Here is an 18,053-nt window from a genome sequence, read left to right as displayed (position 1 = left end):
AAATATGATTAATATCGTAAAAAAACACCGGAAAGTATATTAAAAAATATAATAATAATATTTACGGTCGAAATATTAATTGCTTTAGTTTAGATAATTATTAAATCTACTAAAATCGCGGTAACCCTGAGTACACGATTCCATAATAATTAATGACTACCATTTAAAACGACCGCGTTCTGTTGGTTGCAAGTTTGATGAATTACGGATCGTTTGAACCTCGAAGCGTCGTTAAATACAAAATAATTAGTGCAATTAGGTCCACTGAGTAATTTATTTAACGTTTTCCGGAAATATATAACGATAGATGTCGCCTGTAGGTTCGTTTATACAATGCGGATATTTTAACTCGTATGCGTTGCATGCCTCTATGTACAAAAGTATATACGTATAATCTTGTTTGTGACTTACTAATTAGTATCAAATTATTATGTTAGTTTATGTTTGCGTGTATAGAAATAAAAGTAAGAACATATAAAACATCGTAAGTAATAATTGTCCTACTAACTGAATATTAGGCACGTCACGCGTCTAATTTTAAATACTTCTATTGCGAGATATGTTACACTATGGAACTGTCATACGATAAACCAGTAAAACAAAACTGGAGGATGTCAATCATATGGCAAAGGAACTATGGTTTTTACATGTTTTCTGAATCACAGAGTGCAACAATAGCCGCTACCTAATTTGGAATAATTTTCACGACAAATTGCCCTAATAACCTTTTTGCATCGACCCAGGTTTCAACTCGACTCCTTGCGTAACTAAGTTCAGAATCATAATAGTCCACAAAATAAAAAATAAAAATTAAAGCGAACATTATCAAATTGTAGCATTATATTAAAAAGTTTGACCTTTAAGAATTTCGATCGCGCTCTTTGAAAATCCATTGTAATAGGTTCGATCGGTGTTAAAAGGGCGAATCGAAAGACAGTATTGAATAAAACGGTAAAGTGATGTCGTAATGCTCGTGAAACGGGTCGATTCGACCAAGGTTGGACCGGTGCGAATACATCAGTCCTAGTGTCACACCGTAACCCGAATTTTGCATGAGACGAACTCACGATGGTTTGTTCGATGACTAATGACATTGTGTCTGGCGTCCAATTTAGTGACTTCTATAACAATAAGTGAATAGAAAAAGTATTAAACAAATATAAAACTTATATTATAAAATGTAGTTTTGAAGATTTTAGTACATTATTATTATACGTACGCGAACTGCTCTCCCTTTGAGAGAATTGAAAATTCACATGAAAATTCAGCGGTGCTTGCCTGGGTTTGAACCCGAAATCATCGGTTAAGATGCACGCGTTCTAACCACTGGGCCATCTCGGCTCTAAAGTGAAGCGCAAAACTGATTATAAAATTCAAACTATATCCCGATAACTCGGTTCGATGTTTCGACAACTAATATTCTAAGTGAGATCACTGTGTAGCGTTCAACTGTAGTTAAAAAAATCAGTTATTAGATTGTTAAAATCCTAATGTTTATTTTATTATCTTATTCTCATAACGACAATATTGTAAACGCCTAAGATCCTATATACTAGATTTAAATCCTCGTCTTATGATAAGTTTAATTTTGTAGCGATCAAAATTAAATGTAGAATTTTAATTGTATTAATTAGCCCTAATAATTGTTACGATTCGGTGTGAGTATCAGCCACTTTACAAATGGGGCAAGTCTATTGTTTCGTGGCTGTAATCGTGTAAATAAATATAAATATATAGTCACTATTCTCAAACAAAAGGTATATCTATTTGAGCTTGGACTAGAGGAGAACCATGAAATGAATCTCAGGTTTTATTTTCGAAATCCAGCACAAGTTCACCAAAGATATATACTTTTTGGTTGTATGAAACATTTCACTAGATTTTTTTTTAGAGTGTTGCTATTGTTGCTATTGTTAAGAGCCGAGATGGCCCAGTGGTTAGAACGCGTGCATCTTAACCGATGATTTCGGGTTCAAACCCAGGCAGGCACCACTGAATTTTCATGTGCTTAATTTGTGTTTATAATTCATCTCGTGCTCGGCGGTGAAGGAAAACATCGTGAGGAAACCTGCGTATGTCTAATTTCAACGAAATTCTGCCACATGTGTATTCCACCAACCCGCATTGGAGCAACGTGGTGGAATATGCTCCATACCTTCTCCTCAACGGGAGAGGAGGCCTTAGCCCAGCAGTGGGAAATTTACAGGCTGATTATGTTATGTTTATGTTATGCTATTGTTAAATTTAGATCAAATATTTAAGTAATCAAATTGGAAAAGTTAAGTTAAAGTTTTATTTATGTTATAGAAGTGATGGCGGAAAAGTGACAAGATTAAGAACAGCAAATGGTATGGAGTATTAGTCAAACTGATTATTGAAATAGTGAGATTGAAAATATTTATTGAAACATTGACAACAACATATAAAAATAGAATGCGTAAGAAACAGGAAAATTAGCGTGTAAAACATAGCGGAATATAATTTAATGGGCGAGGCGATATTCAAAGAAAGGCCAGAGGATAATATTCCTACAAGTAAATGGTCCAAGTCACGATATTAACGTTGCTACGGCTCAAAGTGCGCCTTTGTCACGGGCATTTTCATTTGTTTTGTGTAAACAGCAATGACAGAAGTCTCCTAAATCAGCCAGCCACTCAGAAACGTGTACTCAGTGAAGCCTTGGTTTATCATTAAAGACGTTTAATTAAAAAATATTTTTCTTTTTATAGTATTTTCCTTCTGGTAACATTTTTTTCGAAGAGTTCACTTTTTCAGTGTATAAATCACAGTTTTTATATAATTATATTTCATTCTTTTTTGTTTATTTTATGTCATATACGTAGGTGCCACCTGATGATAAATGTTCACCACCGCTCATAGACGTCACCGTTGTGGAAATGTTAATCATTCTTTTACATCTAAGATGTTATGCCCTTGTGCCTGTAATTGCAGTGGCTCACTTACTACTCACCCATCACACAGGAGTACATAAAACTATTGCTCTTTGGCGGTAGTTATTATGAAGATCAGGTGGTACCTACCCGAACAAGGTTTCATAAAGGCATATAATCATAAATAAGTATATAAGATGATGATAAGATACACATATAATTCAACAATGCTACCAGTAATATTACGTAAGTGTTCTCAGTCTAGACAGGTCTCTATACTATAACAACTATACTATAATACTAATTTCACAGCTCTGTTGCGGGTTAGTTAATATATAAATTGCACATGCATGTTTCTTTGTAATAGTTTATTTTACCCCTAAACGCGAAATCAATATTAAACACAAATTGGGGACGTGAATACTCAGTGTTACTATCTCGGATTTAAGCGTAAATACGTCACGGGACGACGGAAATTGATGATTATTGGACGAATTTATGATTAAAGGAAACTAATAGATTAATAACGAGTAAAATAATTAAAAACATAGAATTTTGTTAATGAAATAAATATATTTTTGAGCGATTGCAATACATTTTTTTTTTCATGGCCTTGATTGGCGGACGAGCATATGGGCCACCTGATGGTAATTGGTCACCACCGCCCATAGACAAAGGCGCTGTAAGAATTTTTTTTTTTTTTTATGTTAGATGTGGCAAACGAGCAGGAGGCTCACCTAATGGAAAGTGACTACCACCGCCCATGGACATCTGCAACACCGGGGGGCTTGCAGGTGCGTTGCCGGCCTTTCAGGAAAGAGTACGCTCTTTTCTTGAAGGTTCCTAAGTCGTATCGGTTCGGAAAAACCGCCGGCGAAAGCTGGTTCCACAGAGTGGTTGTGCGAGGCAGAAAGTGTCTTAAAAATCGCGCTGTTGTGGATTTTCGGACATCTAGGTGGTGCGGGTGATATTTGGAATATTGACGAGATGTCCGAAGGTGAAATTCAGCAGCCGGGATTAATCCGAACAATTCCTCGGAACATTCCCCGTGATAAATTCTGTAGAAGATGCAGAGCGATCCAACATCTCTACGCAAAGCCAAAGGATCAAGCAGATCGGAGAGGGCTTAATATTAACCATTCCTTACATCACCTATGTGCCACCAACCTTGGGAACTAAGATGTTATGTCCCTTGTGCCTGTGATTACACTGACTCACTCACCCTTCTTACCGGAACACAACAATACAGAGTACTGTTATTTGGCGGTAGAGTATCTGATGAGTGGGTGGTACCTACCCAGACCGGCTCGCACAAAGCCCTACCACCAAGTGGTACATTATGATAATATATACATTCATGTGGAGAAGCAACTAGATGTATAGTATATTCGGTGGTAGGTCCTACAATCACGTCTGTATAGATACCGACCATATATATTCTACTGTCAAACATAAAATTAGAAGTCTTCTCTTCTGGTTCGAAGAGTAAGTGAGCCAGTGTACTTATAAGATCAGGTCAAATAATTTCTTAGTTCTCAAAGTTGATGGCACATGATGTTAACAATGATTCTTACAGCACCGATGTCTTTGGGTGGCGCTGGTCACTTACCGTGTGAATACCGTATAAAAAAATGTTCAATAATTCACAAAATAGTACATACATTATACATATACGTATGTATAAAGTACTCTTCTGTGATGTTAATAAAATTATCACTAAAAAATAAATATAATAAGTTTAAATTTAATTTAATTTTTATAATGACGATTCAAGAGCGCTTGGAAGAATTTAGTTATATAAAATATATTTTGCTTTAATTTCGTTCAATAAATAAAAATCTTCTTAAGGGCTCAACACGACGATACACTACAAAAAATCGTACAATAATACAATCTGTATATCAATCCTAAGGTATCCTTCTTAGATAAATTTCAAGGGATAAGATTTGTTCAGAACCTAGACCGCTGAGCCGCTTGATATTTGTAACTCTTGTTCATTTTAGAAAGGCTTTAGTGAAGAGAAATGTTATTGAGAATATCACGTTTTAAAAGTCACATATATATAGTTTATCGTTTATTTTATTGACTACTGTTTCGCGCAATGACCCTACCGTCACTGTTACATATTATTACCTAGTATAAAACAAAGTCGCTTACCTCTGTCTGTTCCTATGTATGCTTAGATCTTTAAATTACACAACGGATTTTGATGCGGTTTTTTTAATGGATAGATTGATTCAAGAGAAACGTTTATATGTATAATACATGCACAATATAGTAGAGAAACAGTGATAATTTCGAGGTTTCCAAAGTGATACATTGCAAATGCTGGCTCAACCCTACGAGATAGATCAAAATAATGTACAACAGTATTGTACACCTTAAAAAAGTCCGCGCTGGTATGTCTATCTCTTAGGGATAACCCACAATAACCATTTTTTATCCTTTACTTTTTACGAGACATAATGGCTTATTTTCAAGGCGTTATTATATTATATATTACGATTAAATACATTGTGCATGTAATATTGATCAATATGACCCCTTACAGCATGTAATTCAAATGAATATTTTCGAAGATATTACAGATTTAAAATGCATGGACATAGCGGTTTGTATTGGCTAACGACTGAAAAACTTTGAACGTTGTAAGACATTCTGTAGTATATATATGGATATAATTTAGCTTGACTTGGCTAGTTGACAATATTGCTGGTCGAGTAGCTAGTTATCAGGCTACAGATTCCAGATCAGGCTGATAAAAAACTCTTGGGTTTTTCTTTTGGAAAATTCTCAGTAACAATCCGGAATCAGAAGCGGGTAAGTAACTGAACATTTTGGTTAAATGGACGTATTTTGATACGTACAGGATTTTATCAATTATTTTCATTTAACCGACGTAATCTATAAACATTGTCCAACTGAATATATTCGCCGGTACTCGACTTGATCGTGCCAAAACAATCTGCAATACAGTCAAAAATTTACGCGTGTTTTTAAATATTTCGTAATATTTCTAAAGCATTACCAGTACGACTTTTATTTCACTGAATTCAACACCTTCGATGATAAATATATAACAACTTTTAAAACCTCTGGTAGTCAATTAAAAATTTTATAACATTGTACCATAACATCTAAGTATATTTAATGAATTTATTATTAGTGTTTACTGACAAAATACGCTAATGTTAAATAGTCCCTAATAATAGATCAGGCAGTAGTACAACCTGATTACAGGCAAACTACTGCATTAGCATTAGCAGCCTGTAAATTTCCCACTGCTGGGCTAAAGGCCTCCTCTCCCTTTGAGGAGAAGGTTTTGGAGCCTATTCCACCACGCTGCTCCAATGCGGGTTGGCGGAATACACATGTGGCAGAATTTCGTTGAAATTAGACACATGCAGGTTTCCTCACGATGTTTTCCTTCACCGCCGAGCACGAGATGAATTATAAACACAAATTAGGCACATGAAAATTCAGTGGTGCCTGCCTGGGTTTGAACCCGAAATCATCGGTTAAGATGCACGCGTTCTACCCACTGGGCCATCTCGGCTCTACTGAATCAAATCAAATTTAAAACAAATGAAAATCGCCCATAGCGCGAAAATATTAAGGTTACAAGTTATTTATTTTACAAAGTCTGTTTATTTATTAGTTTATGTGCATGTCATAAATGAGAAATATAAGTAAAAATAAAAAAAACATTGAATCGTAATTTTACAGTGAAACATGGATCAAAATTTGTCCGCTAGTAGAACCAAATTTAATGAGCAAGGTGTTAGATGTTACCATATAATTTAACCAACTAAAAGTGTACCTTAAAATATAGACAAACGCTATCTGACTTTTCTGTAGGCCATTTTAATAGTTAAAATTTACTAGTACATCGTTACAAATCAATTTTAAGATATACATACATTTGACACGCTTTAGCCGTGTAAACGTACAAAAACAGTTTTTTTAGATAAAACACAGTCCCAGTTTAGTCATTTAGTACAAAATATACATTAAAACCTTTATCTTCGTTACTATTAAAAACTCCTTTATTCTAGTTTATCGCTCTTCTTACTAGTGAAAACCGCACCAAAATCCGTTGAGTGGTTTAGAAGTTAGTGGACAGACAGAAGCAGATTGCTACCTTGTATTATAATATTTATAGATTTTATAAATTGTAGAAGCATCGGCATTGAAAGGATTTATATAAATTAAGAATAAATGGGGGGGATAAATGGTGGGAACTTATTTCATATAAATAACGTGAAATTCAACGCGGTCATTTGTTATTACTTTGCCTCGTAAATAACAACAATTATAATTTGATAATCATTAGTCAATATATGCGCATTTATTTTTCATTGATAGAGTTTATCAGTATTATAATCAAATTATAATTAAGTATATTTCAGATTTCAAAAATCGTAACCATAATAAGTTACACAATAATTTGTAACGTATGTTCAAACAAATTTACTAAAAACATCTAACAAAATAAAATCATAATGACAATCGAATACTTCCATCTCTTTCACACCGATAACATACACGTGAAACGTCCAACTAAATATAACGGTATAAATCATTTTAACACAGAGTAAAAACAAATCTGTTAACAGGCAATTTTGAACTCTACTCCTTCAACATAAAAAGGCTTCGTTTGTGTACCTCTATATTGAGAATAGTTGTGCAATAAACGAGCATCGGGAAACTTGAAGATAGCTGACAGTCAGTTCGTCGATTTTGTCTGTGGCGTGTTGATATCGGTATTTTTATCAGTGATTCATTTCGATTGTGTTGTTTATAGTTCTTAAACTTGTCACTAAGCGAAATTATTAATAATATCGTATAAAGCGTTTTATATATAAAACTTATTTTTGATTTATTAAACATTTTGCTCAAAATTGGTGTGTTATTTTTGTTTATGTTGAAGTGCACAATTGTAATCTATTTAACTAAAATATAGATACCATTTTCGCCATAATTATAAAGTGATCGAATTTTATATCATGGATAATAATACAGATATGAATAAAGATAATTACAAGTGCGATAAGATCTTATTGAATGAAGAGTTTTCCGAAGCCCTAAAAAAAACGATACAAGAAATTATAACCAGAGTAAAATACGTACATTACAATGTAACTGTTCGTAAAATAACTACCGGTGGTAACAATTTCTTAGGTGAACTATACGAAATAGATATCGACGGCGAAACGAGTGAAAAAAAAAATGAAAATAATATATTTCTAAAACGCATTATTCAAAACGATGACTTCAGAATATATTCCATACCAGAAGTTTACAAGAAGGAAGCATTTTTTTACAAAGAACTCGGTAAAGTATTCGACGTATTACAAGAAAACGTAAACATTCCGGCCGAGGATAGATTCAAAATGGTCAAAAGTTATGAAGAAACAAACAATGAAGTTATAATACTTGAAAACTTAACTAAAAAGAACTTTAAAACAATGTTCAGAATGGATGTAATGTCCATTGAATTTGCAAAGTTATCTATAGAACAATTGGCCAAGTTGCACGGATTATCGTTCGTTTTACAAAAAAAGAGACCAGAATATTTTGAAACGAAGATTAAAACGATAAAACAATCGATGGTATATGATGACTATTGGAACGAATTTGTTACTAAAACGTGTGAACTTTCCGTTTCTAAATTTAATGATGTCACGAAAGAAAAAATATCAAAATTTTTCGAGTATTCTTTAGACAAATATCCCAAATATATGAATGGACTGCATTCGCAAATCAAATGCCTCTGTCATGGAGATTATAAAATGAACAATATATTATTTAAAGAAGAAGTAAGTAAATGTTTAATTATTAAATGTTTATCGTTATCCTATTGAGTGATCCGTTATCGGTCATACCGATCATTAGAGACTAATCAATAGGATATATTGTCAGTGGAAAGGAAGAAAAGCTTAAGCGCCATAATAGTACCTTTGGGAAATGAGGTTTAATGTTTTTACTTTATATCTCATTTTCCAAAGTACCAAGTTGACGCTTTAGTATTTTTTCCTATCGACTATCGCTGTGTTTTATCGTGCTCAAATGTGTGCGCAAACTGGTTGTACTCTTTATTGTGTCATAAATAAAGTAATGTTCTATTTCCTATATAAAATAATCCGAAGGGAAGTCAATCCATCACGATTTGTTTGAATCCGTTCTTTGGAGTGCATGCAATCTCAACATTCACATTGAGCTACGACAAAAAAAACTCATTTTTATTGGTCCAGCCCATTTGAATCTAGGACCTCAGTGTTTGCAGTTTTTTTCACTAACCACTATACTAGCGCGGCAGTCTGTTAAAATATTGAAATAATGACAGGCACTAAGAAGTAAGAACATAACCGAACCGGAACTTTTAGAAGAAAAAAATTTAATACGACAAAGTCTTAAAATGATTAATTCTATATAGGTACATTTCATATGATGACAATAATACTAAAGTATCATGTCACACAGTAAGCAATTAACTCCTCTATTTTCAAGAAATAAGACACGCATTATTTGGAGCAGATATTAAAAACATTCATTCTTCCTTTCATTACTTACATTTTATAATATTAAGGTGATTTTGAATTATTTCGGAGTCTCCTTGTTATATTTACCTTCTAAGTAAGGCACAACATAAATACACGCGAAATTTCTATGGTTATGGTGGGCCTCAACTACAAATTCTTCAGCCAAAAACGTCATGCATCCATCGTGCCTTCACTTGTGATCGCGATATATGTAACAAGATTATTTTACTCCTCCATATCATACACTCGTGTAACTTAAACGATAACGAATGAAAGATAAAAATGATATCAATTTTCCCTCCAATTTTCTACCTTTACGTTCTCGTCTCCTGATTGATAGTCGATCAGTACAAACTTCGATGTCGCCAGAACGACATAGCTCGTTTAAGCTGAACAACTGTTTTAAGATAGTGAGTTTTACGATGTCAGTAATAAAAATCGTCAGAATTATTTACGTCTAATTTATTGTTTTTCTTTTTATTTAATTCTCCTCTAATGAAAGCAAAGGTTGCATACCAAACAGCTAGTTTTGTATTCGTATAAAAATTCAAGTTAATTTTATTTTTATGGATGTATAAATTAATCCATTTCGATGCTTAAATTTTATTTACAATATAATCTATTTTTTATAAATTTAATAATATGTATTAATCTTAAAACGATTACTAAATATATTAATTCCACCAATAAGGACGAACAAAAGACGAACTCTCTGATCCTGATTTATCTCTGTCTCATCATCATCATCACCATTTGAAAGAAGAAGACAAGACATTGTTAACTAATCACCCCTTAAACCAAAATAGTTAGGACCGTTAATCGTTACCCTTTCTCTTTACTTAGTAAACACTCATATATTATGAGCCGAGATGGCCCAGTGGTTAGAACGCGTGCATCTTAACCGATGATTTCGAGTTCAAACCCAGGCAGGCACCACTGAGATTTCATGTGCTTAATTTGTGTTTATAATTCATCTCGTGCTCGGCGGTGAAGGAAAACATCGTGAGGAAACCTACATGTGTCTAATTTCAACGAAATTCTGCCACATGTGTATTCCACCAACGCGCATTGGAGCAGCGTGGTGGAATATGCTCCATACCTTCTCCTCAACGGGAGAGGAGGCCTTAGCCCAGCAGTAGGAAATTTACAGGCTGATTATACTCATATATTATACACAGTCAATTTACAATATATAAGTACAATGCAATACATTTCACAAGCAATTTACCTAATTGGCACCCAGTTATATAAATCAATAATTAGTACATTGACAACATGAGTCTATTCAAGTTGTTTTGGAATATAAACTCGTGTTTATATGAGTACAGACGAGATGTCTCACTAATAGGGCGGAAATGAGTTTTTATGTATGTGTTTAAGTTTAGGAAAATATCGTAATGAATCATCCATGTGTCGGATTCAATTTTTTATTATATCATGTTTGTTCTATTAAGCCGCAATGGATTTTTTTTTATTTCAAGTAGGTAGACTGACTGGCGAATGGGCTACCTAATGGTATGTGGTCATTATCGCACATAGACATTGGGACTGTAAGATATATTAGTCATGCCTTACATCGTGAATATGCTAAGAAACTTTGGAAACTAAATTTTTCCGTCCCTTGTGTTTGTAGTTTCACTGAATCAGTTACCTTTCAAATCGGATTACAAAAATACTAATTAGCTATACCCGTTTGACGGTAGAGTATATGACAAAGCACTCCACCAAGATTATCGTGGTAAATAGCTCTTAAACATTTGCTTAAAAAGAGAAGATGCCCTTAGCCCAGCAGTGAGCTATTTACAAGATTTAAAGATAGTTATAATTATATTTAACTTAATTCAATACAATCTTATCCCTAAGTTTCTACTGATAGGTCAAATCAGGAAATATTGATCAGATATATACAAAAGTATTTTTTTTTAAATGTAGTAAAGTAACAAGCCTGTAAATATCCCACTGCTGGACTTAGGCCTCCACTCACTTTTGAAAAGGTTTTGCAGATTATTCCATCACACAGCTCAAATGCAGGTCGTTAGATATACATGTGGCAGAATGTCATTGAAATTAGACACATGCAGGTTTTCTGACGATGTTTTCCTTCATTGGATTAGATTAATTACGTATACATATTAAGCACACGAAAATTCAGTGATGCTAGCCTGGTTTTGAACCCGCAATCATCGGTTAAATTTTGTACATTTATCATCAATGAATAAGAATGTTTTCATAACATATTGGTTTTTTAGTGATTTTTTTTTATATGTAACGACTTTAAAAAAAATCTACCTTATCTGAGATCATGCTGTATTTTTTTATAGAATTCTAACACTAATGTCGACAGTTTTACTTAACACTTTTACTCCTCGTAAATTTAACTTTCGTAGTTAATCTTTGAAGTGGAAATTTTTATGATTAAAACTTAATTACGAATTTAATTACCGCGGGAATATTTCAATCTTACGAATTTATATTTGATTCACGTCTCGGTTTTTCTCTCATCAGTAAAGCTTTAAATATATGACAAATGTTCAATGTATATTAGAATTTATTTTATGATATTGGTAGGGCAAATGGACCACCTCATGGTAAGTGGTGACCACAGCCCATAGACAACGGTGCTTTAAGAAATATTATCCATTCCTTACATCGCCAATGCACCACATGCCTTGGGTAATACGTTATGTCCCTTGTGAGTATGATCTTTCAAACCGGAACGCAACAAAACAGACTACTGCTGTTTAGCGGCAGATTATCTGATGAGAGAGTGGTACCTCCCCAGCTGGACAAAAATAACTTCCACCAAGTAAAAACAAGGTTACACATTTATCTAATTAATGTAAATAAAAATTATTGAAAATATTTTGATGACGTACGTGTTTTAAAGTAGACGATCGAATATTTCCCCACTGATTGCAATCCTGTACCAAAACTAACATAACCTGGTCACATATGATACCAAGTCAATATTAATAAAACAATTCTACTTTACAGGATGGAAAAATAACAGAAGCAATACCGATCGACTTCCAGCAAATATACTTTGGTTGTCCGGTCATTGACCTCATATACTTTATATATGCGGCCAGCGATCGGGACTTCAGAAAACAACACTTATATTATCTTAAAGATCTATACTACGAGACTTTAACGAGGTTCCTTAACTACTTCGCTATTGATGTCTCTACAGTGTGCCCGAGAGATGAATTCGAGGAATGCTTTAAGCATAGCTTAGACTATGCCTTAATGTATACGCTGTATATGTTGCAAATGTTTTTCGTTACTGATGATATACCAGATATAAGCAAGGATGAATTGTTGGAGATGAAAATTCAGGTCGATGACAGATTTTACGATAGAATGCAAGGCATCGTAGATGACTTTATTGATTTGGGAGTTCTGTAAGCTAATGATTGTGTTTATAATAAATTACTTACTTACGATTGTTTTTTTTTTTTTTCGATAAATAAACTAAAAGGTTGTTTGTATACAGCCGATCGTTGTACTAACTATTTTATGGCTTTACGATTTTAGCCTTTTAAGGTTACATGTAGTTTTGAATCTTCGTTTTACAAGATTGTTTGTGAACGACTGTAGAATCCGTCAGAACCACAAAACAACTAAGTAATTATTCTTCATGTAATAATTGAAAAGTAATTATTGTAAAAATATCAAACAATGAAAAGGGCTAAGTACATGTTACTTGCAAAATAACGTAAGTAACCTTAGTGATTACTTACGTCTGGCCTACTAGTCTTAATTCTGGGTAGGTACCACCCACTCACCATATATTCTACCACCAAGTAGCAACACTTTATATTATTCGAAGGGTGACTTAGCCAGTGTAACTACAGGCACAATGAACATAACATTTTATTCCCAAGGTTGGTGTTTATTAGATGGCCCATTTGCCCACCTGCCTACCAATATCATAAAAAAGACCTTCGACTAATCATTTTGATACAAGGCTGTGCAGTAATTGTTATTAATTATATAATTAAAAGTTTATACAAATACCATATAAATTTTTTATTTAATAAATTCTATATTGCCTTTGATAAAAATAAATAATTTGACAATAATAAGATTTATTTATAATTAAGACTAAATTAATAAATAAGTCTTATTATTCATTAAAAGAGTACTTTTTAGAAAAAAACGTCTGGATTTAGGCTCGGGTTCCGTCACAGGACACTAATTATTGTAAAAAAAAAACAGCATTGTAAATCTGTTTATTTGATAAGAGCAACTACGCGAGTTTCTTGCCGTTTCTTCTCGCTGGAGGCTGCTTTCCGAAACGGTGGTAGTATTTTAATATCGACGATTTGTGGGAATTGTGAAGTTTACTTGAATAAAATTGATTTGTTTTGATATAACAATTTGAAGTGAGATACAACAAATTTAAGTTAATTTTAATAACCGCACTTGCCTTCATGCATTTATTTTTGGTACAATCCATATATTATACCGGTACCAAATATTAAGTATTACTAAAAGTAAGATTAAACAGACCAATTTTTTTTTTTTTTTATGTACTCGGGCGGGAAAATTTTTCGCTTGATGTCAAGTGACCATAGACACATATATAGCCATACTAGTTACACTGGCTCACTCACTCTTGAAAGTGAAACAGAACAATAAAAATTATTTGACGGTAGAATAAATGATGAGCGGATGGTACCTACCCAGACGTTCTTGCACAAAGCCAATTTATATTTGAAAACAATACCCTTTAAAGCGACACCATTATTGCGTTATAAGCGGTATTTATAACAAAATGTAAGTGTATTTTATTTAAATTGGCTCTTCAAGCGCTTTGAATAATATTACAAGATCGTATTAAATGTGAAATGTAGATTCTATCGTGGGAAACTGAACAGAAACTATGTTTTTTTTACCAATTACACAGGTTTTAATAAAACAATTATATATATTTTTATATCCTGTCTGACAATTGCCAAATACTGACTCAATACTAATGTTACATTAAAATTGATAAATTGGTAAAGTTAAAAGCAAATAACGGTTGAAATTTATCGTCGTTCCGAATTTAAATATTTCTTTGTTCGTAGTCGTATTTCTGTCCAGCGGAGATTAAAAGATTTGACCAATTTTTCGCGGAATTATCGATACTTCGGTTCGAACCAAAATGATTTGTATTTCTCTAGTTTCCGTTTTAGTACAGTCCACACGAATAAATGTTTGTAGAGTGACACGAATTGTTTTTAAAATAAAGTGATTGCTGGTTGGTCTTTGCAAAAGCTTATGTTTGGGTACCGCTGACTCCGAGCTCTAACCAAATCTGTCTTTAAAACAAATATTCAAAAAAATTATAATTAGAAAATGTTCTAACTAGTAAAATATTACTCGTTTTTTTTTCGATATTTTAAGTTTTCATATGCACAAAACTATGATTGTACCGTAAAATAATAATTCGCTGTAATGTTGTTTGTTAGTTTGAATGGTGAGTGGGCCAATGTAATTACAGACACAAGGGTCGTGTAATAAAAACACAATGACGTCCTTTAATGCATGTTTTGCACAATATATGAAACTAGCAACCCAGCCGACTTTACGCAGATGTAATTTATTTATACAGAAAATTATATAACAAAATAATTATAATTGTTTTTTTTTTAAAAGATCTTCAGTTCCGCAAATTCCGTCCTACATACAAACAAATTTTACATCCTTAAAATCATCATCCTCCTGCTCTTATCCCAATTTTGTTTGGGGTCTTGTCTTCTTTTGTCTTCTTCCTCAGACTTCTTTGTAACGTTCTTTCCAGCTATATCATCTTTCACACAATTCATCCATCGTTTCTTTGATGGTCCCCTCCCTCTATATCCATCCACGTCCATCTGCAAGACCTTCCTTATAAATATAAAACAAAGTGACTTACCGCCGTCTGCCCCTATGTATGCTAGATCTTTAACATTACACAACGATATATTTAGAATCAGCATTGCACCCGTGCGAAGCCTGAGCCGCTAGTATTAGTATAGATTATTCTTTTTTGATCTTTTTTATTTATTATGAGATCTCAGACTAAGCATGCAAGTGTTTTTTATAAGCATACCTACAGATAACAACATACTTTAAATACCTAATGAGGGACTCATGATTCAATATTTATAACGTGCATTTTTATGAGCATACATGAGATTGTTATGAATTAGTATCACATTTGCGTTTTTCTGCAAACAAAAAAAATACTGTCCACTAGAAACTTCTACTTAGTGGTAAGGGTTAGTGCAAGCCCATCTAGGTAGGTACCACATCAGACATTCAGCAGCCAAACAGCAATACTTATAGTATTGTTGTATTTCGATTGGAAGGATTATTGAGGTTCTCAAGGTTGGTGGCGCATTGGCCATGTAAGGAATTGTTAATATTTCTTAAAGCACCAATGTCTCAAATTGTCTGGTGTTGGTAACCACTTACCATCAGGTGGCCCATTTGGTCGTCCGCCTACCTATATCATAAATAAATTAAACACCTTGCAATTCCTGGAAAAAATTGCGATAACTGACTTAGAGTATAATTTATTACTTTATCAAGTTTCATTAAAGCTCATTTAATCATTTCCGCCCGATGCTTACGAGAGATACGAAATACTTTTAAAAAATTCGTAACTTTCATTGTACGGGTTCGTTTTATTTATTTTAGCTCGGTAACGATATTTTAAAAACGATTCGTTTCGCTTACGGATAGTTGTTTAATTGACGTTTACAAATATTTATTGTAACATAAGTATTATGTTCCCTAATATTCGTTATTACGTGCTACTAAGTAGCAAGACAACGGTTTTATAGGAATGACGTCTCGTAGAAACGTCTTCTGGAAATACGTCGAGCATTCTTCGATACCAATACAATATGAAAGCCTGTCTGTTTGATTCTCATAATACATATACCACAAAACAGGCCGTGATTAAATTTTACATTGAGATTGTCTCTATTGCTATATTTAAATTTATGAAGTATATTTTAACACAAATACAAAAATGCTTCGTACATATTTTATTTTTAAAAAAAATAATCGTTTTTCATAATTAAACTGTTACAAAAATATTAATAAACCAATCAAATGATCTGGTTATTTCATGAAATTTCGTCGCACAGAACGTATATAATAATACCTTTTTGTGTCCAAGCGAATAATATCCATGACATTATTGTAAAGAAAAACTTAATCAGATGCAATACAAAGGCACATTATTATAATTATCCTCCAAAAAAGTATTATTCGATGTTCACATTTTCTACAGAAACGAAGGGCAATTTAACATTGAAAGTTCTACGCCCTAATGATGGGAGCTCAAGGACAATTGTGTCATAAAACATATATTAGGCTAGGGCATAATCATACAACATAATATATACCTATCCGTTACTAGCTATCCGTAACAGTTTTACACGAAACTCAAACTCAAACTCAAATTCCTTTATTCAACATAGAAGCATTACACTTTCTTATTGATGGTCAAATTAAACACTACCACCGGTTCGGAAAAAGGAAAACCCTGACCTGAGAAGAACCGGCGAAAGAAACTCAGCGGGTTTTTTTTTTTCTGACGATATGAACAAGTGGAATAAAGGTTTATATTATAAGTTGGTGGACAACAATAATTAGTATTGTTGTGTTCCGGTTTGAAGAGTAAGTGAACCAGTGTAACTACAGGCATAAGGGACATAACAAGTTGGCTCCCAAGGTTGGTGGCGTATTGGCGATGTAAGGAATTGTTAATATTTCTTACAGCGTTAGAGGTTATGATTGGTGGTGATCATTTACCATGAATTATAAACAAAAATGAAGCACATGGAAATTCGGTTTTCCTTGCTCGAGTATGAGAACTTGATCTTCGATGTAGTTGCACGTTTGCTTAAGCTGTGCACTTGAGATTTGGTCTAGGATTAACTTATCATATAATTCGTTACTTTTAAACCAATATTAAAGACCCAATATACACTAAATTAATTAATTTATTTTTAACGTAATATAACATTTAAATGTTTGTAATTAATAACGGAAAATACCTATTGATTTTATTTTTATGTATTTCATTTTCGTCTAACGTCACGATTTCCAGCAATCCCTGAGACCATATCTGACTTCAAACCTTTAAGCAGTCCTTTATTGGGAACATTCGGCTTTATTATTATAACAGTTCAGATTCGAGCATAACTTATGCGTAATGTAATGATACAGTTTGTAACATTACAAGAACTGAGCATTACAGTGTAAAATCAACTGACTCGAATGCTGGTGAATACTCAATATCGAACCTAAGATTGTTACATTACAGGCCGTCAGTAAGTGAGGCAGCGCTGTAAAGTAATCCTTAAAATCGGATCTTGGACTGGAACATTAGAGGCGAGGGCTGACGCTGAGGACCGCCCTAATAAAAGAGTACAATTCCAACGAGATATGTTACGGTGGCAATGGTCAAGTTAATTTATCTTAATTGTAAGTCGAATAGTTTTAACGGTGTAATTAACAATTTATTTATACAAGTCTTTGTATGTTATAGCAACCAAATAAAAAATGTATAATTGAATTCTAACAATGTTACATACACCCATGTCGAACTGATAACCTCTTTGAAGTCGATTAAAAA

At 33.3% G+C, this 18,053-nt stretch overlaps 2 protein-coding genes across 2 annotated transcripts in view; one reads left to right on the top strand and one right to left on the bottom strand.

Annotated features, from left to right (window-relative positions):
* The window catches only part of LOC113394249 (uncharacterized), a 305,225-nt gene that overhangs the window by 240,059 nt on the left and 47,113 nt on the right, over positions 1 to 18,053 (bottom strand). The gene's annotated exons all lie outside the window — the stretch shown is intronic.
* LOC113394256 (uncharacterized) lies at positions 7,869 to 12,872 on the top strand. The gene is made up of 2 exons (XM_026631496.2): positions 7,869 to 8,710; positions 12,428 to 12,872. The coding sequence occupies exons 1-2, from the start codon at positions 7,898 to 7,900 to the stop codon at positions 12,836 to 12,838; spliced, it is 1,224 nt and encodes a 407-aa protein (XP_026487281.2). The 5' UTR covers positions 7,869 to 7,897; the 3' UTR covers positions 12,839 to 12,872.

The sequence above is a fragment of the Vanessa tameamea genome, chromosome 16 (genome assembly GCF_037043105.1).
Source record: "Vanessa tameamea isolate UH-Manoa-2023 chromosome 16, ilVanTame1 primary haplotype, whole genome shotgun sequence".
Classification (NCBI taxonomy): domain Eukaryota; kingdom Metazoa; phylum Arthropoda; class Insecta; order Lepidoptera; family Nymphalidae; genus Vanessa; species Vanessa tameamea.
This window is presented reverse-complemented; position numbering and strand designations above follow the sequence as displayed.

Bases quoted from the DNA above. Each gene is read 5' to 3' on its own strand.
- LOC113394256 (XM_026631496.2), top strand. From the start codon at position 7,898: ATGGATAATAATACAGATATGAATAAAGATAATTACAAGTGCGATAAG. The intron at 8,711-12,427 runs GTAAGTAAATGT...TCTACTTTACAG, and splicing joins ATATATTATTTAAAGAAGAA to GATGGAAAAATAACAGAAGC.